Source organism: Pongo pygmaeus, chromosome 10, assembly GCF_028885625.2.
Source record: "Pongo pygmaeus isolate AG05252 chromosome 10, NHGRI_mPonPyg2-v2.0_pri, whole genome shotgun sequence".
Lineage (NCBI taxonomy): Eukaryota > Metazoa > Chordata > Mammalia > Primates > Hominidae > Pongo > Pongo pygmaeus.
Genome location: NC_072383.2, coordinates 6,847,455 through 6,871,152, shown reverse-complemented (window position 1 = coordinate 6,871,152; position 23,698 = coordinate 6,847,455). Strand labels below are relative to the sequence as shown.

The 23,698-nt window shown below is 55.0% G+C and overlaps 2 protein-coding genes across 7 annotated transcripts; both read right to left on the bottom strand.

Annotated features, from left to right (window-relative positions):
• Window positions 1-11,021: 11,021 nt before the first annotated feature.
• On the bottom strand, window positions 11,022-16,988 carry LAG3 (lymphocyte activating 3). 4 transcript variants are annotated; one of them, XM_063672375.1, is made up of 8 exons: window positions 16,583-16,988; window positions 16,151-16,298; window positions 15,489-15,793; window positions 14,627-14,896; window positions 13,944-14,219; window positions 11,981-12,223; window positions 11,473-11,689; window positions 11,022-11,239 (listed from the first exon to the last, which is right to left on the bottom strand). In XM_063672375.1, the coding sequence occupies exons 1-8, from the start codon at window positions 16,638-16,640 to the stop codon at window positions 11,212-11,214; spliced, it is 1,545 nt and encodes a 514-aa protein (XP_063528445.1). In that variant the 5' UTR covers window positions 16,641-16,988; the 3' UTR covers window positions 11,022-11,211. The 4 variants fall into 4 exon arrangements, with proteins under 4 accessions (XP_063528445.1, XP_054300449.1, XP_054300450.1 ...); XM_054444474.1 differs by having other exon boundaries at window positions 11,559-11,689; XM_054444475.2 differs by lacking the exon at window positions 11,473-11,689.
• A 1,544-nt stretch (window positions 16,989-18,532) lies between these two features.
• Window positions 18,533-23,352, bottom strand: PTMS (parathymosin). 3 transcript variants are annotated; one of them, XM_054444472.2, is made up of 5 exons: window positions 22,753-23,321; window positions 19,815-19,886; window positions 19,490-19,568; window positions 19,273-19,334; window positions 18,533-19,099 (listed from the first exon to the last, which is right to left on the bottom strand). In XM_054444472.2, the coding sequence occupies exons 1-5, from the start codon at window positions 22,795-22,797 to the stop codon at window positions 19,049-19,051; spliced, it is 309 nt and encodes a 102-aa protein (XP_054300447.1). In that variant the 5' UTR covers window positions 22,798-23,321; the 3' UTR covers window positions 18,533-19,048. The 3 variants fall into 3 exon arrangements, with proteins under 3 accessions (XP_054300447.1, XP_063528446.1, XP_054300448.1); XM_063672376.1 differs by having other exon boundaries at window positions 18,533-19,334; window positions 22,753-23,339; XM_054444473.2 differs by lacking the exon at window positions 18,533-19,099 and having other exon boundaries at window positions 19,293-19,334; window positions 19,490-19,645; window positions 22,753-23,352.
• Between the last annotated feature and the right edge of the window lie 346 nt (window positions 23,353-23,698).

The window sequence follows — 23,698 nt, the reverse complement described above, 5'->3', positions numbered from 1 at the left end:
CAGGAAGCCCGATGGCGAGGCTCCTCCACACCCTAAGCCTGGGCCAGCCCCCAGAGTCACCAGCTGGGGCTGGGGTCCCCACCCACCAGGCTCTCAGGGAACATGTCAAAGTGAAAATGCCAAAGTCAAAGGAAAAAGTTAAGCAGAATCAGGCTGGAGCCAAAGTGTCACTGCCACTGTTAAGCGGCAAGAAAAAGATGGCAAGAAAGATTCCATCAGTGGTACTGCCATGTCTGACCAGGCTGTGGGGAAAGAAGAAGTGGGAGGCAGTTGGGGGCATATGGGAACAGCAGTGGCAAGCCCACAAACAGCTCCTTGCTCCGGGGCCCTGAGGGCATATGTCCAGTGGGTGCCCCAGGGGTATCTATGGAGGCTTTATAAGTGGCCCAGTGTGGAAGAGAGGGCATGGGTTGAGCAGAGAATATCTGAGACACCAGGAGTGACTCAGGCTCTCTTCCTCTAGGCGTCTCTGGCCGGTCCTCAGGTGCTTTCCTCTAGCCCATATCTACCATGAACTCTCTACGTGAGCATCCTTCTGCCCATTGGACATCTCCACTGAGAAGCTCACCGGACATAGCAAACTCAACACATCTCCACCTAAGCATACAACCTGCATGCTACCACCCTCCAAACCTGCTTCTCCAGGCTTCTCACTCAGTGAGGGGCTCACCATCCACCAACTTGCCCAAGCAAAATAAATTGGGTGTAATCTTTGACTCCCCCTTCACCCAACTTCTCCCATGTATTTATTTACCAATTCCTGTAGATGTTACCTTCTAAATGGCTCCAAAATCTACCCAAGTCACTCTGCACTACCACTACTGCCAGCATGCCAATCCAAGATGCCAATATCATCCCTTGCCCGGACAACAGCTCCTGCCTCCTCACTGGTCGCCATTCTCCATACCACAGCCCGAGTGATAATTTAAAGATGCACATGTGAGTGTGCATTTTCCAGTCTGAAAAAAGTGGGGCTGGGCGTGGTGGCTCGTGCCCATAATCCCAGCATTTTAGGAGGCCAAGGTGGGAGGATCGCTTGAGCCCGGGAAGTTGAGGCTGCAGTGAACCGTGATTGCGCCACCGCACTCTAGCCTGAGTGACAGAGTGAGAAACTGTCTCGAAAAGAAGAAAAGAAAAGAAAGAAAAAAGAAAAGAAAAGGCTAGTTCAGCTTGCGACCCCAACAATTAACACAAGTACCCCTATTTGACAGCGTTGTACTTCATCCGTAGCATATAGTACTGTGTGCTGCTTCTCGTTTCATGACACACGGTACTCAAGGGTTGAGATTTAATAAAATTAGTATTTAATACTTCATTAAAGGCATTCTATTTATTTATTTATTTATTTTTTGAGAAGGAGTCTCACTCTGTTGCCCAGGCTGGAGTGCAGTGGCGTGATCTTGGCTCACTGCAACCTCTGCCTCCCGAATTCAAGCAATTCTCCTGCCTCAGCCTCCCGAGTAGCTGGGGCTACAGGCATGCACCACCACGCCCAGCTAATTTTTGTATTTTTAGTAGAGACAGGGTTTCACCATGTTGCCCAGGATGGTATCGATCTCTTTTTTTTTTTTTTTTTTGAGATGGAGTCTTGCTTTGTCACCCAGGCTGAAGTGCAGCGGCATGATCTCGGCTTACTACAACCTCTGCCTCCTGGATTCAAGCCATTCTCCTGCCTCAGCCTCCTGAGTAGCTGGGACTACAGGCATCTGCCAACATGCCTGGCTAATTTTTGTATTTTTGTAGAGACAGGGTTTCACTATGTTGGCCAGGCTGGTCTTGAACTCCTGACCTCAGGTGATCCTGATCTGCCTGCCTCGGCCTCCCAAAGTGCTGGGATTACAGGCATGAGCCACTGCACCCGACCTCATTAAGGGCATTCTTAAGTAAAAGTGGCATTAATTTTTTTTCTTTTTTTTACTGTAAGTACCTGGCAGTGAAGAATGTAATGACTATCATATGGTTTGGCACCACTGCCTTCATTTATGCTAAGGCAGCAGTTTTATCCAGATTGCTTTTGCAACATTATTGCAATGTCAACATAGTGACAAAGGAAAATAACGTCCTGTATTTTTTTATGAAAATAGCTTGACCTTGAAGATCCCCTGAAAGGGTCTCAGGGACTCCCAAGGGTCTGCAGGCCGCACTTAACTCTGAGAACCACTGGTCTAGGTAATTTGTATTCATTCTTCAGATCTCAGCTATCGCTTTAGCTGTCCCCAAAGTCTATTTTCTCCTTCTTCTTGGTAATAGAACCCTCAATTTTTAGCTGAGCTCTTAGCTACCCAGATTTAAAATATACTTCCCAGCCTCCCTCACAGCTGGATGTGTCCAAGTGACTCAATTTTGGTTAACAGATAGAAGTGAAAGTATTAGGTGCAACCTCAGAGTTGCTCCTCAAAGTGGGGAAAATGTATCCTCCTCAGGCCTTCTTCCTTCAGACTGGAAAGCAAACACCCTCCCTATTGTTCACAGCCAGCCTGCTTTTCTCATTTACATTACCTGGCAGGCTCTGGTAGGCATTGACGTTTTGAGCCCTGCTCCATTCACTCATGTGTGTAGTTAAGCGTGTACCAGCCCAAGGCACTCTGCTAGGTGGCTGGGGATGTGATGTTGAATAAGACAGATATAGTCACCACTCCAGCTTATGACATAGACAATAAACAATGAACAACTTCATTACAATTAGACAAGTGCTACAAAGGAAAAAGCACAAGGTGCTGGGAGATCTTATCACAAAAGAACCTTCTTTCAACTGGGAGAATTGTCTATCGGTAAGCACTGGGTTCTGCTACAAGCAAAAGAAAACCCAAAATAATAGAGGCTTCAACAAGATTGAAGTTATTTTTCACATGTAGGAAGTGTGGAGGTGGGTGGTGCAGAGGCGAGGGAGCAGCACGCCGTCCTCCAGGGCCAAGATGGGGGCTGTTTATATTTTGTTGCTCTACCATCCTCCTGCACAGGACTTCCTCCCCAGAGTCTCAGAGGCTACTCAGGTTCCTCAGTTGAAATCAGTTTTCGTTGTGATAAGATCTCCCAGTCCCCTGTGCTTCTCCCTTTGTAGCAATTTTCCAGTTGCAATGAAGTTATTCGCTGCTTAGTGTCTAGCTCACAGGCCAGAGCAGTGACCGTGTCTGTCTTAGCACTATGCTCCCAGCACCCTCACAGATGCCTTGGCCCTGGAAGATCCTTAATACTTCTTTAATATTTTCCTAATATATTAAATTTTATTGATATTAAATTTGTTGCGGTAAAATACACGCAACATAAGATTTTCCATTTTAAGCTTTTTTTTTTTTTTTTTTCCGAGACGGAGTCTCACTCTGTAACCCAGGCTGTAGTGCAGTGGCACAATCTAGGCTCACTGCAACCTCCACCTCCTGGGTTCAAGCGATTCTCCAGCCTCAGCCTCCCAAGTAGCTGGGACTACAGGTGCCTTCCACCACCCCCGGCTAATTTTTGTATTTTTAGTAGAGACGGGGTTTCACCATGTTAACAGGCCAGGCTAGTCTCGAATTCCTGACCTCAAGTGATCTGCCCACCTTGGCCTCCCAAAGTGTTGGGATTACAGATGTGAGCCACCACGCCCGGCCATTTTAAGCATTTTTTAATGTACTGCTCTGTGGGACGGAGTACACTCACATGGTTGTGCGACCATCTAGAAATTTTTCATCTTCCCCAAATGAAACTCTACCCATTAAATGTTGACTCTTCATTCTTGCTCCCTGCAACTCCTGGCTATTGAATAATTTTTTTTTTCTTTTTTCTTGTCTTTTTTTTTTGGAAACAGAGTCTTGCTCTGTCGCCCCGGCTGGAGTGCAGTGGTATGATCTCGGCTCACTGCAACCTCTGCCTCCCGGGTTCAAGCGACTCTCCTGCCTCACACTCCCGAGTATCTGGGATTACAGGCGTGCGCCACCATGCCTGGCTAGTTTTTGTATTTTTAGTACAGACAGGGTTTCACCATGTTGGCCAGGCTGATTTCGAACTCGTGCCCTCAAGTGATTCTCCTGCCTCCGCCTCCCAAAGTGCTGGGATTATAGGTGTGAGCCACTGCACCAGGCCAAATAATTTTTGAATGGATAAATAGAGAAGTATGGACAAGAGCAGGAGAGCAAGGCTACAAATTTAAATGCTTACAGGAGCCCCCTAGGTAGTACAAATGAGAAAGGCACACTGGTGGTGAGCAATAGGGAAGGGTAGGGACTGGGGGAAACCAGGGAGTACCTGCCTCAGCTAGTTAAGGGCAGCCACTCCCTGCATAGCTGTCTGAGTTGACCGTAGAGGCTATACTGGCATGTGAGCCTAGAGTTGCCTGCTCTGCCAAAATTTCTGGAGACGGTGAAAACCAGACATTTATGTAATACCTCCTGATTTTAATATTGATAACAAATTTTTTCAACTTGTAGTGACACTGGGTAGAGCAAACAGAGCATTCCAAGGGCTGGCTGTAGCTTTGGGCCCACCAGTTTGCAGATTCCAGACCAGATGGACGGTGTGAGAACTTCCAGCTCTGTGAGTCTGTGGCCTGGAAGTCAACGGTCCTAAGAACCTGGCTCTCTCTCTGGGGTTTCCAAACAGGAAAAGAAAAAAGAGAGAGTGTGAGTTTATAGTAAACATTTGGCATTGTTGTGTGCTTTATGTGGTTGTATTTTTTATTTAATCCTCACGGGAGTGATAAGGCATAGGTATTATTGTCCAGGCCATACAGATGAGGAAACTGAGGCTTGAAGAGTTTTTTGTTTCCGTAGACAGGGTCTCGTTCTGTCACCCAGGCTGCAGTGCAGTGGCACGGTCACAGCTCACTGCAGCCTCAACCTCCGGGGCTCAATCTATCCTCCCGCCTTAGCCTCTCAAGTAGCTGGGACTACAGGCATGTGCCACTGTACCCAACTAAATTTTTTTTTCCCCTAGAGATGGGGTTTTGCTATGTTTCCCAGGCTGATCTCAAACTCCTGGGCTCAAGCAATCCACCCACCTCAGCCTCCCAAAGTGCTGGGATTACAGGCATGAGTCACACTGCGCCTAGCCGAAGAGTTTCAGTTGTCAAAGATCTCAGAGCTAGGAACCACAGCTGGTGGAACGAGGATTTGAATTCACCCACTTGGACCCCAATCTCTGGGTGGTCCCCCTCGTTGCACTGCCTCTACTCTGCATTAAGAAGGTCCAGGACCGGGCGTGGTGGCTCATGCCTGTAACCCCAGCATTTTGGGAGGCCAAGGCGGGCGGATCATGATGTCAGGAGATCCAGACCATCCTGGCTAACACGGTGAAACCCCATCTCTACTAAAAATACAAAAACAAAAACAAACAAACCCAAAAAAGAAGGTCCAGGCGGGGCGTGGTGCTGAGTGCCTATAGTCCCAGCTACTCAGGAGGCTGAAGCGAGAGGATGCCTTGAGCCCAGGAGTTCTGGGCTGTAGTGCGCTATGCAGATCAGGTGTCTGCACTAAGTTCAGCTTCAGCATGGTGACCTCCCGGGAGTGGGGAACCACCAGATTGCCTCAGGAGGGGTGAGCCAGCCCAGGTTGGACACACAGCAGGTCACAGTTCCCATGCTAATCAGTAGTGGGATTGTGCCTGTTAGTAGCCACTGCACACCAGCCTGGGCAACATAACGAGATCCCACCTCTAAAAAAAACAATTAAAAATAAAAAAAGAAGAAGAAAAGCCAGGATGACAGCTAAGAGAAGTCTTCTCCCTTAGCAGTGGAGGGAGGTATGAGGCCCACTGCCTCATCTGGAGCTTCTGAGGCTCAGCAGCACCATGGTCCTCACATCTATAGAATGGTTTTCCATTTTCCAAGCACTTTCACGTTCATTTGCACATGCCAGACCTTTTTGGTAGGTGTTACTGTTACTATCCTCACTTTACAGAAGAAGAAATGGAAGTCAAGCTATCTGCCCCCATCACATGTCTGAAAGCACGGAACAGGGGGAGTTCCAGAGGCTATTTTTGCTGCATGTATCCTGCATCTCTAGGCTGTAGAACGGGAGGAGGCCAAGCCAGGGGAAGAAGTGATGGGGAGGAGAGAGAAGCCGGTGTCAGAGGCTACAGACAGAGTGCTGGAGACTGGATGATCTGAGAGGCCTAAGGCAGCCAGGGTTGTAGGAAAGTTGAAAGCCCCAGGTGCGACTCTGCGGTGGCCTCCTTACCAGAAGTATCTTTGGCAGCACTGACGCCCTCTGCAAAGGGGGCTGGGGGCAGGGTTTGAGGATGGGGAGCAGGGGAGGGGTCTTTGGGGCTATTCTCTGAGAAACAAAGTCTAGGAGCATCAATGCCATCTCTACCCCATCCACATTTCCCCTGGCTCCAGGACCACTTTTTGCCACTCTCAGAGGGTGGTTCTGGGCCTCCCCTACCCCACGGGAAGTTTGAAAAGGCACGTTTCAGAGCTCAGCCTGGGCTCAGACAGCTGACACCTGCAGCCCCTTGGAGAAACTGTCAGCCACAGAGTGGAGCAGATAGAACCGACCCCACCCCAAAGCAATTCCCTTCAAAGGAAGAACCCCACCCTGGGGTGGGCCTGTGCGGGGGACCCTAAGCTCCTTGATCTCCTCCTTTGAAGGAGGGATAGCAGCAGGGGCTCAGGCCTGAACCCTAACATCTCTACCTGGTAGGGGAGGTAGACAGGGAAATTTCTGGGCCTGCAGAGGCTCCTCCTCTGCACTATGGAGCTGAGAAGACCAGGTCAGGGGTAGGGGAACCGCTGGCAAACCCGACTCCAGGGCTGAATGTGCACAGTATGGCCTCCTACCTCACACACTCGACTTGCCAAGGCCCTGGACCTCACTTGGCTTCCAGAACTTCCGGAGAGTGGACAAGAGAAGAGGGCTGGGGATGGAGATGCTCAGAGATGTCCCTTCCCCTCTCTTGGCCTATCTCTGTTTCAGGCACTACTCCCCACTCTGACGGCCAGGCTGCAAGATGGCCCCCAGTGACTCCTGTCTCCCTCAGTTCACACCGTTGCATTGCCCCCTCCTGCTTGCACCAGGTTGGTCTCTGTGATTGATAGAATAGGGCAGCATTCACGGTATGTTGCTTTTAAGATCAAATCTAATCTTGAAATAAAGATGTGGTAGCTTTTGTCTTTTCCCTGCTGTCCCTCTGGGGGAAGCCAGTTGCTGTGTCGTGTTGTGAGAGGCCCCATAAAGATGCCCACACAGGGAGGAGCTAAGGCCTCTGGCCGACAGCCTCCCGAGTGAGCTGTCTTGGAGGCAGATCCTCCAGCCCCATCCCAGCCTTCAGATGGCTCCAGGCCTGACCCACACCTCAGCAGCAACCTCATGAGCGACCCTGTGCCAGAACTACTCAGCAAGACTGCTCCTGGATTCCTCACTGTGTGAGATAATGTTTATTATTATGGTTATTATTCTTTTTAGACACAAGGTCTCACCCTGTCACCCACGCTGGAGTGCAATAGCACAGTCATGGCTCACTACAGCCTGGAAATCCTAGCCTCCAGTGATTCTTCTCCCTCAGCCTCCTGTATAACTAGGACCACAGGTGCATGCCACAGTGCCCAGCTCATTTTTAAATTCAAAAAGAATAAAATGGTAGGTTGGGTGCGGTGGCTCACGCCTGTAATCCCAGCACTTTGGTAGGCCAAGGCAGGAGGATCACGAGGTCAGGAGATCGAGACCATCCTAGCTAACACAGTGAAACCCCGTCTCTACTAAAAACACAAAAAGTTAGCCAGGCGTGGTGGCAGGCACCTGTAGTCCCAGCTACTCCAGAGGCTAAGGCAGGAGAATTGCTTGAACCCGGGAGGCGGAGCTTGCAGTGAGCCAAGATCGCACCATTGCACTCCAGCCTGGGCAACAAAAGCAAAACTCTGTCTCAAAAATAATTTATTAATTATTAATTAAAATACAAAAATTCAAAAATTAGCAGAGTGTGGTGGTATGCGCCTGTAGTCCCAGCTACTTGGGAGGCTGAGGCAGGAGAATCGCTTGAGCCCGGGAGATGGAGGTTGCAGTGAGCCGAGATCAAGCCACTGCACTCCAGCCTGGGTGACAGAGTGAGACTCTGTCTCAAAAAAAAAAAAAAAAATGTAGAGGTGTGATCTCACTAAGTTACCCAGGCTGGTCTCACACTCCCGGCCTCAAGCAATCCTCCTGCCTCAGTCTCCCAAAGTGTTGGGATTACCAGTGTGAGCCACCACACCCAGCTTATTATTTTAAATTACTAAGTTTTAGGGTAATTTGTTTGTTATACGCCAATAGGTAACTCACGCATCCCCCTTCCTTCTTAACAAGGAGCTGAGATGATTCCCACCCACCCACCCACTGAAGCTCCCTGAGCTCCTGGCCTCCTGATGCTCCTTTCCCTCCAGGACCGCAGCCTGGAACACTGGTTTACAGATCAACTTGGGGAAGCCAAATGAATTAACCACGCTCCCTAGGGTCCTTTGGAGGACAGGAAAAGGGCTGGAGGTTATCCTGCCAGACTGAGAGTGGGGGGCTGTGGGAAGAGGAGTGGGAGCAGAATGTCACCCTTAGGAGAGACCCCGCAGAAAAGCACTCACGGAATGCAGCCCATATGCCCCCTCTTCCTTCTGCCCTTTACTCTTCTTTAGGGGGTAAAGGAAAAAGGAGGCCCTTCATTCTGCCTCTGTCCCCTCCCTGTCCCCTTTATGAAAGAGCATGGGGAAGTCCCCGCATAGGCCTCAGTGAATCTTCGATGACTACTCTCATAAGCCCAAAGGGCATAGGATGTTAGCTAGTAAAAAGGAAAAATGCCACCCACAGAACTTTCCAGGAAACCCCTGCCCTATTAAAATATCAGGGCTTCCACTAAGGCTGTGGGGAGCAGGGTCCTGGGTCGGAGCTGAGGAGTCTCTGAGCAGCAGTGAAGGACGGGAATGACGCTTTGGAGGCTTCTTTTTTTTTGTTTTTGAGACAGGGTCTCACTCTGTCACCCAGGCTGGAGTATAGTGGCACGATTATGGCTCACTGCAGCCTCAACCTCCCAGGTTTAGGTGATCCTCCCACCTCAGCCTCCAAAATAGCTGGGTCCACAGGGGCATACCAGCATGCCCAATTAACTTTTTTTTTTTTTTTTTTTTTTAGAGATGAGGTCTCACTATACTGCCCAGGCTGGTCTTGAACTCCTGGGCTCAAGCGATCCTTCTGCCTCGGCCTCCCAAAGTACTGAGATTACAGGCGTGAGCCGTGACACCTGGCCTGGAAGCTTCTAAAGGGACTTCAAGACTTCCTTTTGCAGTGTGATCATCTCTGGCAGGGCCAGAGCTTCCTCCTTCCTGTGCCAGTGTTTCTCTGCCAGTGACAAGGCAAGAGTCATCACCATCCTGAGGCTCAGAACCTCAGATTGCTGTAAATGGTTCATTGTTCAGGCTTCAGGGGTCCTCCCTCTCCCTAAGGCTCTGCACAGAACAAAGGTGTCACCGTCTTCATCTTCTGTCTCCAATGAGTGACTATTGTGTCTCTGCAGGGACATGTCCTCAGGTCTGTCTTTTTGTGTCTTTTTGCACACGGCACACAGACCCAGTGGGACGCCACTCACACGTGCCACCATGCCCCTCCTGCTCCAGTAGACTTGCTCCCACTCACCCACTCACTTTCAATATTTTGTTCTCCTGTATGGGGTTAAAGTCCCCTGACAGAGTTATCTGTGGCCAAAGTCCAGGGCCCCACACCCATTTGCAGGCAGAGGTCTCTGTCCCATGCCAGACTCAAGGATGCCATGTGCTGAGGCCATGTGTGCTCTGCTGAGAGGACCATTGGCATGGCCCAGGTGAATGCTCCAAGACAGACAGACAGAGCAGGGCACAGGCCGACTTGGGGTCTTCGATATCATTCTTAGCATGACCAGAGCAGGCCTGCTTTCTCCTTCACTAATGGATAATCAGACAAGTACTCCACACAAGCAGAGCACTTCACAGTTTCCAAAGCCCTTTATTATCCAATATTCACAACAACCCATTTTGGTAGGTTATTATCATTATCCCATTTAATAGGTGAGGAAACTGAGGCTCAGGGAAATTGACTACAGTCACATCAGCAAAGCTGGAATGAGAAGCTGGGGCTCCTGACTCCCACAGCTGCAGCTGGTTGTTTTGCTCTACGCGCAAGCCTTTGTTCACAGCTTTCCCCTTTGTCAGACATAGATTACACCCTTGAGAGGGCCAGCCAGGGCTGTATCTCCTGAGACATGCATTGTTCAGTCCCTCTCCTGAAGGGTGCATAGGACATGTGACAGTCACTGGGCACACACTCATATGCTGCACATAGAGCGTGCATAATACAAAGGCAGTGCCTGCATTCACAGCAATCTGTGCCCTGCCTTGTCCACTGCACTGTTCAACTCCTCAGGCCTGTCGCAGCCGGCCCAGTGACCTCCGTTGGGGTGTGACAAGCAGTGACCACTGGGTGGCAGTGTGTTCTCATGCCTGGGACCAGAAAAGCCGCCAAGGGCTGAGGAACGTGGGGGGTGGGGCAGAGGTAGGAGCCCCAGCCGGCTGCCCAGAGAGGTTTCCAGACCGGATCTCCTGGAAGACTTGACAAGGCAGTCCTCTGCGCGCCGCGCGTGTGTGTGTGTGTGTGCGCGCGTGCGTGCGTGTGTGTGTGCATGTGTGTGTGCACGTGCGCGCGAGCATATGTGCGCATCTGCTGCAGCCGGAGGGCCAAGGACAAGTGCTGAAGTGCAGCTGAGTGTGGGGTGGGGTGGACCCAAAGGACAAAAATATCAAGGAAACCAGGGCAGCCAGCGCACTGTGGGTGGAAGGTGGGTGGAAGGACGGAGGAGAGAACTGCGGAGGCAAGGGGCAAGGGCTTTTTGGGGGGAGCTTCAGAGAAATGATTACCCAGGAGAGAGAAAGAGAGAGTGAGCGCAAGAGAGACAGACCAAGAAAGAAACACGAAGCAGCCAGAAACAGAAAAGGGGAAGGTGAGGGAGGCTGGCTGGGGAAAGTAGGTTAGGAGGCTAGGGTGGGAGAAGGGAGCCCTCAGAGGCTGGGGAGAGACGGGAACCTTCACTTGGACAAGAAAGAGCCAGACTCAGGCTTGCTGCTGACAGGGAGTTTATTTGGACTGGGCTGCTGAGATCTGCTGGCTGCCTCAGCTCCAGGTCAGAGCTGTTCCGGCTCGGGCTCCGGCCCCAGCTCGGGCTCTGGTTCCGGCTCCGGCTCCAGCTCCGGTTCTTGCTCCAGCTCCTCTATCTTGCTCTGAGCCTGCGGAGGGTGAATCCCTTGCTCTAAGGCAGAAAATCTTCTTGGTCGCCACTGTGAGAAGAGATGGAGAGAGAGACGGAGAGTGGAAGGAGAAGGATGAAGGGAAACGGATGAGGAGGGACACTGAGTCCATCTATTTTTTCTCAGTCCCCCTGCCCTCCCCATCTGGTCCTGGCTTTCTCTCAACCCCCCTTCCAGCCTACCCAGGCACAAGCCGTCCCTGGAGTGAGAGGTTTATGAAGAAGGGGGGCTCTGAGGGCAAGTTCGGGGTCCCATTTGGTCACCTTCCTGAGGAAGGGGTGCCATCAGCACTCTGAGGATGGAAGAGCTGGAGCTGCTGGGGGGTGGGGTTGGCATGTCCCTGGCTCACCTGTCTTCTCCAAAGGTGAAAGCCAAAGGCTCCAGTCACCAAAAGGAGCAGAGAAAGGATACCAAGGATGAGAAACAGCAGGAGGTGGCCTGCTTGGAGGGCACCTGGGGCTCTCCCAGAGCGTTGGGCACCTATGGAGAAAGTACCGGATGAGGCATAGGGTCAGGGCTAGAAAGGACACTTTGTCACTCTCTCAGACTTTACAGATGCAATGAGATCCAGAGAGTTTAAGGGACTTGTCCCAGGGTCATTCAGCTGATTAGTGGCGGAAACGGGTCAACCCCAGGCAAAAGCCAGAGATCAGGTCCCTGACTGGAAAGAAAAGCGCTGGGATGGGGGTGGCAGGGGCTGTTCTGGAAGGGGGATAAAGATTATTGCTGTGGCGTTTGGGTCCTGGCATTTTGGGGCCTCGGCCCACAGACCTGGGCTAGACAGCTCTGTGATGTATACTGCTGCTCCGAGAAGCCTCTCCCCCCGGTACAGCTGGCATTGCCAAGGCTGGGAAAGGAGCTGGGCCTCCTGTGCCTCCAGCCAAGGTCCTGAGAAACTCCTCTGGGATGGGGTGTCCAGAGGGCTCCACACAAAGCGTTCTTGTCCAGATACTGGAGTCACCTCACAAAGCAGCTTCCCCAGGGATCCAGGTGACCCAAAGGATTTGGGAGTCACTGGAAAGAGTAGAAGGAAGAGTTCTTTTGGGGTTCTGCCCCCCTTACGTGAGACCACAGGTTGAACCCCAAGTCTCAATCACCCTGCACTCACTTGGGTTCTGGCCAGGTGAGGTTGGGGAAGGACATCAGGGGTCATGGCCACGTTCATCTTTTTCTTTCTATTTAATTTTTTATTACATTTTATACAGATGCATTTTCACCGTGTTGCCCAGGCTAGTCTGGAATTCCTGGACTCAAGTGCTCCTCTTGCCTCAGCCTCTCAAAGTGCTGGGATTACAGGTGTGAGCCATCATGCCCTGCCGGCCACATTTATCTTATTCAGACAATGCTCTAGTCAGCTCCCTCCCCTGCTCAAAACATTTCCAGGCTCCCTACTGCCTTCACACTCAAACCAGCCCTGGCAGACCACAGAATAAATACTATTACAGATTCTTTTACGTTACTTTCTACTCAAATGCTCAGAACCCTCAAAATCGGTCAGATGAGCTGACCCCCATCAACTTCACAATTTTGGAACTTCCATGACATGGCTCACATCAGTGTCTCCTGCCTTGTGGTGCCCCCTGAACGAACATCATCCCCCTTTCTGAATGTATAGAGAACAGGGAACTGACCCATTCATCTAGAGACAGAGCGTTCTCCAAGTTGTAAAGTGAGAGATGGGTGGGTGGGAGGAGACAAAGGGTGAAGGGCATCTGAGTAGTGTCCTGGAGAGTGATTTGGTGATGCAGACACCTGAGTTTAGACCCAGAGTCTGGCACTTCCCAGCTGTTTTGAGAAAGTCTTCAGGGGTAATGGTATCTCTCTCATTGAGCTGTCTACATAAAACAGTCGACCTTCAAGAAGGCATTGGACAGAAAGAACTGGTGGACTGTGATGACTGATGGGATGTAGAGAGGAGGAGGCCAGGTTTCGAGGTGAGTGGATACCAGTGGATTACTGACAGGCTGAGTCAGCAAGGGGATTGGTGGGAGAAAAAGATGGGGTTCAGGGTGAGGCGGCTGAGAGGTGGTATAATATCTAGTTAGAGGTATCCAGAAAGCAAGTGAAAACTCAGGATTGGCCTTCAGGAGATGTATTATCCATTAGCATGTTCACGTATTCATTCAACCTCTATACATACATTATTAAGCACCTGCCGTGGGGTGCTACTACTTAGTGGCCGCAGGTGAGTGCTACAGACATGGCTAATCTGTCATGGCTGATAGTTATCAACCAGTCAACACATACTCTCTGAGTATTCTTTTTTCTGTGTTTGTTTTATACTGTCTTGGAAAACCCTTGCTCAGTAAATATTTGCTGACCAAGGGACGGATTTATTCTCTCCTCCCAAATCCAGGCCACTTCCTGCAACTTTAACCCAAGCCCTGGCCGTAAAGTAGACAAGGATTCTAGAAATACATTCTACCTCTTTTGAACCATTCAGAATTTTTGTCACCTTTCCTTCTAACTTCCCAGACCCTCCCGCCAATTGAGAGCAGGGGAGTCCCATAGAGAACAGTGGAACTTTTATCTTGTGACTCAAGAGGAGATTTTCAGTTTCGTTTCTTTATTATGGGGGTGAGAAAAGTGGGGGCCGAGATGGGCAGGCTCTAGAACTTGTGCCCAGTGGCCTGGCATCACAGGGTGGGTTTGCCTAGTCTTTGCCCCGCCAGCCTTTCCTCCCTGTCCTTTCTCCCCTGGGAGGGGAGCTACTCCTTTCCCACCTGAGGCTGACCTGTGATGATTGCCAATGTGACAGTGGCACTGAGCTGCTGTCCCTGCAGATGGATATGGCAGGTGTAGGTCCCAGCCTGGGCCTGGCTCACATCCTCTAGTCGAAGGGTAAAGTCGCCATTGTCTCCAGTCACCAGGAGGTCAGGGCCTCCCTCAGGAGGAGTCCACCTGGCAGTGAGGAAAGACGGGGTCCCCACACCAGGAGGCAGGCGGCAGGGCAGCTCCACCCTGGAACCTGCTCCAGCGTACACTGTCAAGGGAGTTGGGGGCTCCAGACCTGAAGAGAAAAGAAAACCCAAAGCTAAAGCTGGGTGCTGCAGTGGGGAAGGAGTGCTGGGGCTGCAAGAAGGGAGGCAGGAGAATGCAGGAGACGGTCTGGCTCATAAGAGTGCTAAGGAGCAGAATAAGGTGATGAGCTGAGGGTGCTCAGAAACCCAGCAAGTGGGCTTAGCCAGAAGGAGAGGGAAGGCTGGCAATGACGCTGGAAGGCCACGGGAGAAGCAAGAAGGGGTGATGGCAGCTGCGAGGCTGCCAGCAGTATGAAGGGGTCGAACAGTGAGACCCACAGCAATGACGTAGGCCACTCGCTGCCGAGAACCTGGTTTGGGGACCCATAGTTAGGGGAGGTGACAAGGGGGGCAGGAAGGAGTTGTGGTCAAGTGTGAAGCAGAGTGGGGGAGTTACCCAGAACAGTGAGGTTATACATGATGGAGACATTGAAGCCATCTCTGTAAGTGAGGATGCAGCCCCAGGGCCCAGAGTCCATGGGGCTGACTTGGGGCAGGAAGAGGAAGCTTTCCGCTAAGTGGTGATGGGGGGACTCCCGGACAGGGACTCGGCCCTGGCCCCGGTTCCGGAACCAATGCACAGAGGCTGGGCGGTCAGGGCGGCTGAAGGAGCAGTTCAGAATGACCCAGTCGGAGGTTCTGAGAGACCCTGGGGGGCTGGCAGTCACTGTGCAAGGATAAAGAAGACTTGATCAGCCCACTGGAAACAATTTCCCAACACAGCAGGACTGCCAAGCTGGAAGCTCCTGGAAACAGGGACCTGGCTTTAGACTTGTCTTCTCCTCTCCCACATCACCCTCTCCCCATCTCAGCTTCCAGCACCTGGAGGTGCATAAAGTGGATCCCCAAGACTCCCCGGGACTACTTTCCCCTGTCCCTTGCCTGGAGTTACTTGGCATCAGCCACCCTTGCCGTTTTCCTGGCCTGGAACCCCGCGAAGCCCAGCCCCTGAGCTACAGATATCTGAAATGAATCACTTTAGCCCCATGCTGTCTCCCCTCCCCCTCCCTCTGGGCACTCCCGCGTGGGTGGGAGAAGGGGAGCTCGGGGGTGACACAATCTCTCCACAGGGCCCCCCATATACGTGCTTCGGGGGCACCTTCCACTCCAGCAGGCCGCCCACCCCCTTCCTCTACTCTTCTGGGAGCTCTCCGACAGGGCCTAGGGCGCAGCCTCTGCCCCAGCCCTTCCTGCGTCCCGGGAGGCAGGGAATGGGGACCCACCTCCCAGCCCCTCTCCCGCCGTCCCGCCCCACATACTCGAGGCCTGGCCCAGGCGCAGACGGAGGCGGCAGGAGAGGGCGCGGTCCCTGAGGTGCACCGCGGCGCGGTACTCGCCGGCGTCCGCGCGCCGGGCTGGGCGCAGCCATAGCGAGAAGTCCCCGCGCTGCCGGCCGCGCTCATCCAGCTGGACGCGGGGCTGCAGGGGCAGCCTCCCGCTGCGCAGACCTCCGGGACCCACGCTCAGCACCGTGTAGCGGCGGGGCCTGGGCCCCCAGGAGGAGGGCGCCGCCGGGTGAGGGCCGGGGGCCAGGGGATGGCCGGGGGCGGGAGCGGGCGGGCCACTGGGCGGGAAAGAGAACGGAGTTGAGAAGCTCCAGGGGTAGGAAGCCCGGGAGGATGCAGGCAGCCACCCGTTGAGGATGAGAAAGCCCGCCCCAAGAGTTCTCTTGACCACCAACGGTCCCCTCACCCCCGACCCCTCTGTTGGACTGGCTACATCCCCTTCTGGAGAGAAGGGATGCAGGCGTGAGGGTCGCTGATTGCAGAGCAAGGGCAGGAACGGTGCGAGCGAGGGCAGGGAGACTGGGTCACTGGCTTCAGAGGGAGTGACACCTCAGGGCAGGGGACAGAGGACCGGCACGGGTGTTGGGTTGAGTGCTGGATTCGGAGGTCCTGTTGCCCAAGTTTGGGGTGCATACCTGTCTGGCTGATGCTGCCAAGTGACCCCTGCTCTTCTCAGAAGGCTGAGATCCTGGAGGGGGATTGTGGGGCTGCAGGGGAGCTGGGCAGGAGCCCCCTCCTGGGCCCAAACCACCGGGACCTCAGCCCCTGGCTGGAGAGGCTTCACTAGGTGAGCAAAAGAGAGGCCGAGGGGAGGGGGCGTGAGCCGAGAGGCAGGGGTAGAGAAGGAGCCTGGGAGTTTCCCGAGGGAGAAACAGGGTGCAGGAAGAACTCGGGTTTCTGTTTCTTCTCTGCCCAGAGAGGCTTTCGGGGTGGAAGGACTGCCCAAGAAAGGGATTAGAAGAATCCACCACAGAGCTAAGGACCTCAGGACCTTTGTGGCCACAGAGATCCCTGCTGGTCCCCTCCTGTGGGGTTGGAGGTCAACCCTCCCGCCATCCCCGTTTTACCTGGAGCCACCCAAAGCGGCTGCAGAAACAGCAAGCCCAGGAACTGAGCCTCCCACATCTCTCCTAGGGTCTGGGCAGCGCTGAGCCCTCCAAAAGGAGGTCGGAAAAGGAAAGGGGGCAGTGACGGGGGGTGGGGGGCAAAGGAGAAGTTCTGCAGAGAGGGAGGTGGAGGAAGGGGATCTAGAAGAAGGGAGACCAGGAGAGGGCCTTGGAGAGAGGGTGGGAAGGGATGACCAGAGGCCGGAATCCAGAGGAAAGCTGGGCAGATCAGGCAGCCTGAGGAGGTGGGGGCAGGGGTGTCCCAGGGAACAGAGCAGGGCCGTGGCGGAGAGCAGACAGAGCAAAGTGGCTGTCGTGGCTGGGATGCCGTTCTGCTGGTCTCTGGGCCTTCACCCCTGTGCCCGGCCTTCCCTCCACCTTCCCCACTTCCCCTCCTCCCGGCCCGCCCCCCGCACCCCAGGGCTTACGGTTTCGCTTCGCAGTGGAAAGTCTGAGGGGGTTGATTCCCAGCAGCAGCACCCTCCACCTCTCCACCTCTGTGGTGGCGCTCCCCTTGTTTACTTCCTCAGTCCTGGGTCTCCCCACCTCCCCCTCCTCGCCCCTGCCCCACCCTCCAGACTGCTCCCTCTCCCAGGGACCTTCTGCCTCCACAAACCATTTCTGCCTGGAACTGCCCCCTTGCCCATCTCTAAGCTGCCTCCTCAGTCCCAATATTCACACTTCCTTCTTGGCAAGCTCTTTCCTTGTTGCTGAATCTCCTCCCTCGTTCCCTTAACCTCCCAAAACTTCGTGACCCCCTTAGACCTGCCTTTCCACCCATCAGTACAATGTCCCTGGGAACATGGTGGACAGGAAGCTTTACTGCACCCTAAAAAATGGTAGGTCTGAGGCTAGGCATGCCAGCTTTGCGGGTCTTGGAGAATAACTACATTGTATTGAGGCTTCATTACGTGCTAAGCACTGTGTTGGACACTTTACTTATAGTAATTCATGAAATCTAATACTTTTCCCCATTGCACAGATGAAGAAACTGAGTTTCAAAGAAATTCTACAATTTGCCAAGGTTAGGGAGTGTGAAGATAAAAGCTGTGAGTGTACCTGTGTGCGTGAGAGTGTGTAGTCCTGACCTTGGATGAGTTATGGGTGTCTCCTGGGAGAAATGATGCTGTTGATGAGTCAACACCCCTCCCCACTCCAACTCAGGTCCCCATGCACTCAGAAGCATCCTCCAATCCAGAGGTTCTGAACTAAGAGGAGAAGGCAAGGGTCATGCGGAGGTGGAGAAATGCAGAAATCTTAGAAATCTCCTAACAGAGGTCAAACTCAGGGGAAACAGAGGCAGTGGGACTAGGGAAAGCCCGAGACTGACAAGAGTCATACAACTCCCGCTCCCCAGCCCAGCCCAGGGAGAGTTGGAGGGCAGGTGTCAAAACATACAGCCCACCTGGGAATGACATGAGACCCAGGATTTCCCTGCTTGACTAGAAGGAGCTCGCTTCCATGCCAGGCAGATGGCATCTCTGATGCCAGGCAGCTCACTCCAGATCCCAGCAGGCTGAAACCCAGGACTACCAGCCCTCTCCCAGCTCAGGGGCAGGACTTCCTGTTTCTGGGCTGTTTCTCTGTGCCTGGTTCAGCACAATAGAGCTGGTAGCTTTCCACTGGGCTCAGCAGTGTCTAGGTCTTGTGTGGGTTAGCAGGGAAGTGTGTATTGCTGGGGAGGAGCATCCCTGAGAATCCAAAACAGGACATAAGTCAGCTCTCAGAAGAGCTGGGCTCCGGGCCACCCCTGGAGGGCTGATCTTGTCTTCTTGAGTCGTGGGTGGTAGGAGTGTGCTGCTGCTTTTGTATCAAAGGGAAGGGTCCTGGCAGAATGGGAGGTCAGCCACCCTCCTCCCTCTCTACCCTTTTGTCGCACTGACTGGACCCCCCGGGAAAGCAGGAGACAGGTTAAAAACAGAAGCGCGACCATTTCTTTATTAAATTATACAAAAAGGGAGGGGAGGGGGGCAGCTGTGGGGCTCGGCCCCAACCCCGGCCCCACCCCGGCCTGGCGCTGTCTGAGAAGAGGGGATCTGAGGGAGATCCAGGGATCAGGCAGGATAGGGATGGGGCAGGACATGAGGCTGGGGGATGCAGAGGTTAGGTGGGAGAGGCTACCAGAGGAAGGATGAGGCTGGTAGGGGAGGGAGAAAGAGAGCAAGGAGAGAGAGGAGCAATTAGGGGCCAGCTGGAGAGCTCAGATGGAGCAGGTCAGGAGGTGGAACAACGGCAGAGTGAGGGTAGAGGGCGCAGTGTCTGGAGAGGCAGAAATGAGAAGGCTGGGGAGAAAGAAGAGGGTGGCAGCTCTGGTGCAGGGCCCAGAGCAGGGAGCCAGGTGAACAGTGGCTGGACTTGTCTGCCCCCGCCCCCACCCCCACCTCCAGGCCCAGAGAGGCCTCCCAACCCCAGCCTGTTGGCAGGGGCTCACGCCGATGCCCCATTTTCTGTCTTCTGCCGTTTGGGATCCGCTTCATCCTGTGGAGAGGGAGAGAATGGGGGAGCTGTAAAATGGGAGGGGAGACCTCCCCCTGTCCCGGTCCTGTTCCAGCCCCCACCCCTGCCGCACAGGGATCTGGATCCAAATCCAAAGGGCGCCCAGCCCGGCTGCATCCCTGACAGCCCCTCAGGCCCAGCAACCCAGCCCAAACCTCCTCTTCGGCAGCTCTCTTCAGCGCGGGCCCTTCGTCATCCTCTTCTTCTTCTTCCTCATCTGAGGAGCCAGAAATGGGTCATTGGGGAAGGGCAGGAAGCTCTGGCAGAGCCCCTGTGGTCGCCCTCAGCCCTGCTTCAGGTCTTCAAACCCACCCTGACTCTGCTCCTTTGAGCCCGGACTTTGCCAGCCCAGCCTCCCCTGCCCCTCCCCACCTTCTTCTTCCCCTTCATCTTCCTCCTCTCCATCCTCGGCAGTTTCTTCTTCTTCCTCCTCAGCCCCGTTCTCCTCCTCCTGTGGGGACCAGGAGAGAGAGTGGCCTCAGGCTGGCTGCATGCTTTGCCCACCATCACCACCAATGGGACTGGAGACTGGGTGATAGAAGGACTTGGGAGGGGCCGCAGGGTGGGGCAGCAAGGAGGAGAGGGCTCAGGGGAACGGCAGGACCCAGCACCCTCAGAAGGAAAGCGGAGGAAGGATGAGATGATTGGGAGGGAAGATGGTAGGGCAGATGTGGTCCTCTCCCCCACGCCTCCACACCTCCACCACTTCTTTCTTTCGCTCTTTCCGGCTTGCCTTCTCCTCCACCTTCTCCTTCTTCTCCTTCAGGTCCTGCAAGGGAGAAAGAGGTCACCTTTCTCACCACAAATGGCTTGCAGCCCCTAAGTCCCTGCAGCCCCAGCTCTCCCTCTGTAGTGAGCTTAGAGGAGTGTGAACTGAAGAAGGTGGCCACAGCTTAGAGACAGAGTAGGGGCCCCAGGGTCCTTACATTACAGCCATGAAGGGTTGAGACCAAACACCTCCTTCCCCAAGACCCAAGGTGGGGTGGGAAAGGGATGAAGAACCAGGAGCGGGCAACCAGGGTAATGATCCCCACCCCCATCAAGTTCTCCCAAACCTCACTGGCTGAAGAGTTCAGCTCAGCAAAGCAAATCCTCTCCATCTGCTTGCAGCCTCAGTGCCCCACCCCCTCCTGGGTCCCTCCGCCTCCCTTGCCTGCCCCCCCACTGCCCGCCCAGCTCTGCCTTTTGTCTACCTCTGGGGCCTTTTCCTGAGGACTCTCTCTCCTGGGCATCCCTCCCAGCTTCCCCTTCAGCTTCTAAGGTCTTTGTTTCTCTCCGTCTGTGTCTCCCTAATCCTCAGGACCCTACTTGGCCAAACACCACACACACCTTAGCACATTCCCAGCACCCCCCCCCCACTTTCTGCCCTCCCCACCCCAACACACTTGAAGTAGTTTCCTCTATCCCTGCCTCCCATGGTGTGTGCAAGGGGTAGTGGAAGAGTGGAAGTAGCCATTTCCAGTGGAAATGTAGGTGAAGTAGAAGAGAAAACAAGGAGGGGAAGAGTAGCAGGCGTGGGAGACAAGGAGAGAGCAACAAACAAGGTCTGTGACTGGGGTGGGATAGGAATGGAGAAGAGGGAGGGACCTGTCTAGTAGACCCTCCCACCAGCCAGCCCCTCTCCTTCACCCCAAGATCCTAGCAGGCATAGGTTGACGTCCTGTGCTGATACGGCACATGTGAGTCCCTTGTGGACACTACACTAGCCTCCCAATTCAGATTCCAGTGCTCTCCCCACCCACTGCTTGGCAGGCACAGTGTAACACGGTAGGTGTCCTTGTGTGATCTGATCTGGTGTTGGTGTGCCATGCTGTGTATCTGATTCCATGTGAATGGAAGTCTCCTGTGTGAGATCACCCTGGGAGGAGGGGGTCCTTTCTGGAACAGGATAGGGGATAGGAGAGGAGCCTGGTGCAGAACGGCTGCCCTGGGGGGCACTCAATTCCCTTCTCCCTTTAAGGGTAGCTCAGAACTCTTCACTCTCACTCCAGAGAGGGTGCCCTTCCACCCTACCGTGAGGTCTTCATTCCTGTGCCACAAGGTCAGTATGGCATTTCCACTACCTAGTGGGCTCTTCCCTACATCCTGGGCCAGGAGAGCAAGGAGCTGGTCAGCTTCTCTCTGGGGGCCCCAGCACCAAAAGTCTGTATGGCCCTGGCCTGACTTTCCCATCTGGGCTGATGCAGGGAGGGAGTGAGAATACCAGAGACCAAAGTTCAAGGGGCCGGGCCCTCTCCTCCCCTGTTCTGTCCTTCTGGTCACTGTCCTTCCATGATCCCTTTTCCAGGAGAATATGTGACCTGGGCCCTAGGTCTTCTGCTAAGCGGCCCTCTGGCCTCATTTACTCAACACAGGCACACACACTGACACCGGCCGACAGCGATGCACAGACACAGTTAGAGAGGAGCACCCACGCGATGGGAGACACCTGGCCCAGCGCTGGGCCATTCTGGTACACACTCTTGAGACAGCACAGGAGCACAGCGGAGCCACTCAGCACTCACAAAGCGACAACATGGCTCCAGAACATCTACGTCTCCACATGCACACATGTAACCGACACGGGCAGTCCCACACACTCGCTGGATTTCAGACATACAAAGACACCTACTCAGTGAAGTCACATGCCACCGCACAGCCCGCCGGAGGGCCACACGGGTGCACCTTGGCAGATCGCACACAGCCCCTCTCCCACCGCCGTTAATCCCATTGGCTCCCCCCGTTTCACTCCGCGGGCCTCCGGGAGACCTGTGTGACGGCCCCTCAGCAACCACCGCGCCTCCCCCCGCCATACACATACACACACAAGATAGGGCTCCCAGCCCCCAAACCCCGGCCGCGTTAATTTCCCAAAGCGACACTCCGCAGGTTCCCTGGGGAAATTAGAGGAAGGCTGGAAGAGAGGCAAGGGCGAACGGATGGGGCCGGGGAAGGGAGTTGATGAGGGCGAGGACAGCTCGACGCAATGCCATGCAATGCCCAGCCTCGGCTTTTTCGAAGGCTAGTCCTGCCCCGCTTCTAATTTTTAGGAATTCGAGATTCTTTCAGTATGTATGTGGGAAGGGGACGATGAAGAGAAAAGAAAGCTGAAAGCCAGCTAAGGGGAGGGAACGAGAAAACAGAGGCGGCCGCCGTCCGGGGAGAGAAGCGGGCGACGGTCGGGCCGCGGGGAGGGGCCGGGAGGAGCAGCCTCCCGGGAGAGTCCTGTTTACACTTGAGGATCTCAAACCGCTTAGCGAGGAAAGGCGAGGTCAGGTTGCAAGGAAAGACTGGGCAGCGGGGCGCAGGGAGGGGGCGCGGCAAAGTGAGACTCGGGGCGCTCGGACGGGAAGCCGGACGGGATCCGGTCAGCGAGGTGGGGCCGAAGAGGGGTGGGGACGGCTGCGGGGGCCGGCGCGACCGGAGCGGCGAGGCCGGGCGCCGTGGTGCGCGCAGGGCAGCTAGAGGGCGCTGGCGCTAGCCGCGCGGAGCCGGGAAAGGAGCTCCGGGCCGGGGAGCGGTGGGAGGGCGCAGTGGGGTCCGCCAGGACTCGGGCGCGAGGGCCGCGCGGGGCCGTCGGGGGCGGCCTGGGGCGGAGGACCACGCCGGGCCCCAGGGCTGCGCGAGGTCCGGGCCGCCGCCGCCCCTGCCCGTACCTTGGCGCTCAACTCGGCCGCTGCCTCCACGCTTTTCTCCGACATGGTGCCGGGGCCGGGGCCGGGGCTGGCGGGGAGCCGGGGTCCCGGGGCCGAGACGGAGGGGCCCTGGACGGCGGAGGGTGGCCGCGGCCGGAACCTGGCGCGGTGGCGGCGGCGGCGGCGACAGCGGCAGCGGCGGCCGCTCGGCAAGCTGGGTCTCTGGAAGAGGCGGCAGAGGCGCGCGGGGTGGGGCGGGGGTGGGTCTGGAGCGGAGACCCGCAGGGCTGCGGCCGTCCGGAGGGCGGGCGGAAGGGCGGTGCAGGCGGTGGCCGGCGCGCTCGGCCGCGGTAGCTCGGTCCCGGGCTCGCCGCCCCCGCACCAGCAGAGCTGCCGCCGACCAGCCGCTGCCGCCCCCGGGAAGGGAACCCGCTTATAAGGCGGCGCTGCCCGACGGGAGGGGCTTCCCAGGGGTGGGGCAGGCGGGAGCGGGGAGGAGAGGAGAGGGGAGGGGGATGAAAGAGGAGGTTGGAGAGGTGGGGATAGGAGGATGAAAGCGAGGGGAGGGAGAGCTAGAGAGTCGGGAGGGAGGACGAGACCAGGAGGGGGAAATGGAGAGACTGACGGCCGCGGAGAAAGAGTGGGGCGAGGAGGTGGGAAGGGGTGGGGTTCCTGCGGGGAGGCACCTTTCCAAATCCCAACCTACTGCCTGCGAATGTGGAGTCTGGCTTTTGGGGGCGGACTGGAGAGGTGGCCAGAATCCTACTGACCCCAAAAAAAGCCCTGGGATTTTGCCAAGGGGTGGGGTGAGGGGAGCAGATGGGAAGATAGGGCAGGTATTTGAGAAACCTAAAAGCTTAAAGAAGAGGAAGAGGGTTCGGGCGCTCCTTCCACACCACGCCGGATTTCCCCCTCTCATCCTCCATCCACATTCTCTGGATGGCCTTGAGGAGGGATGCGAGGGCAG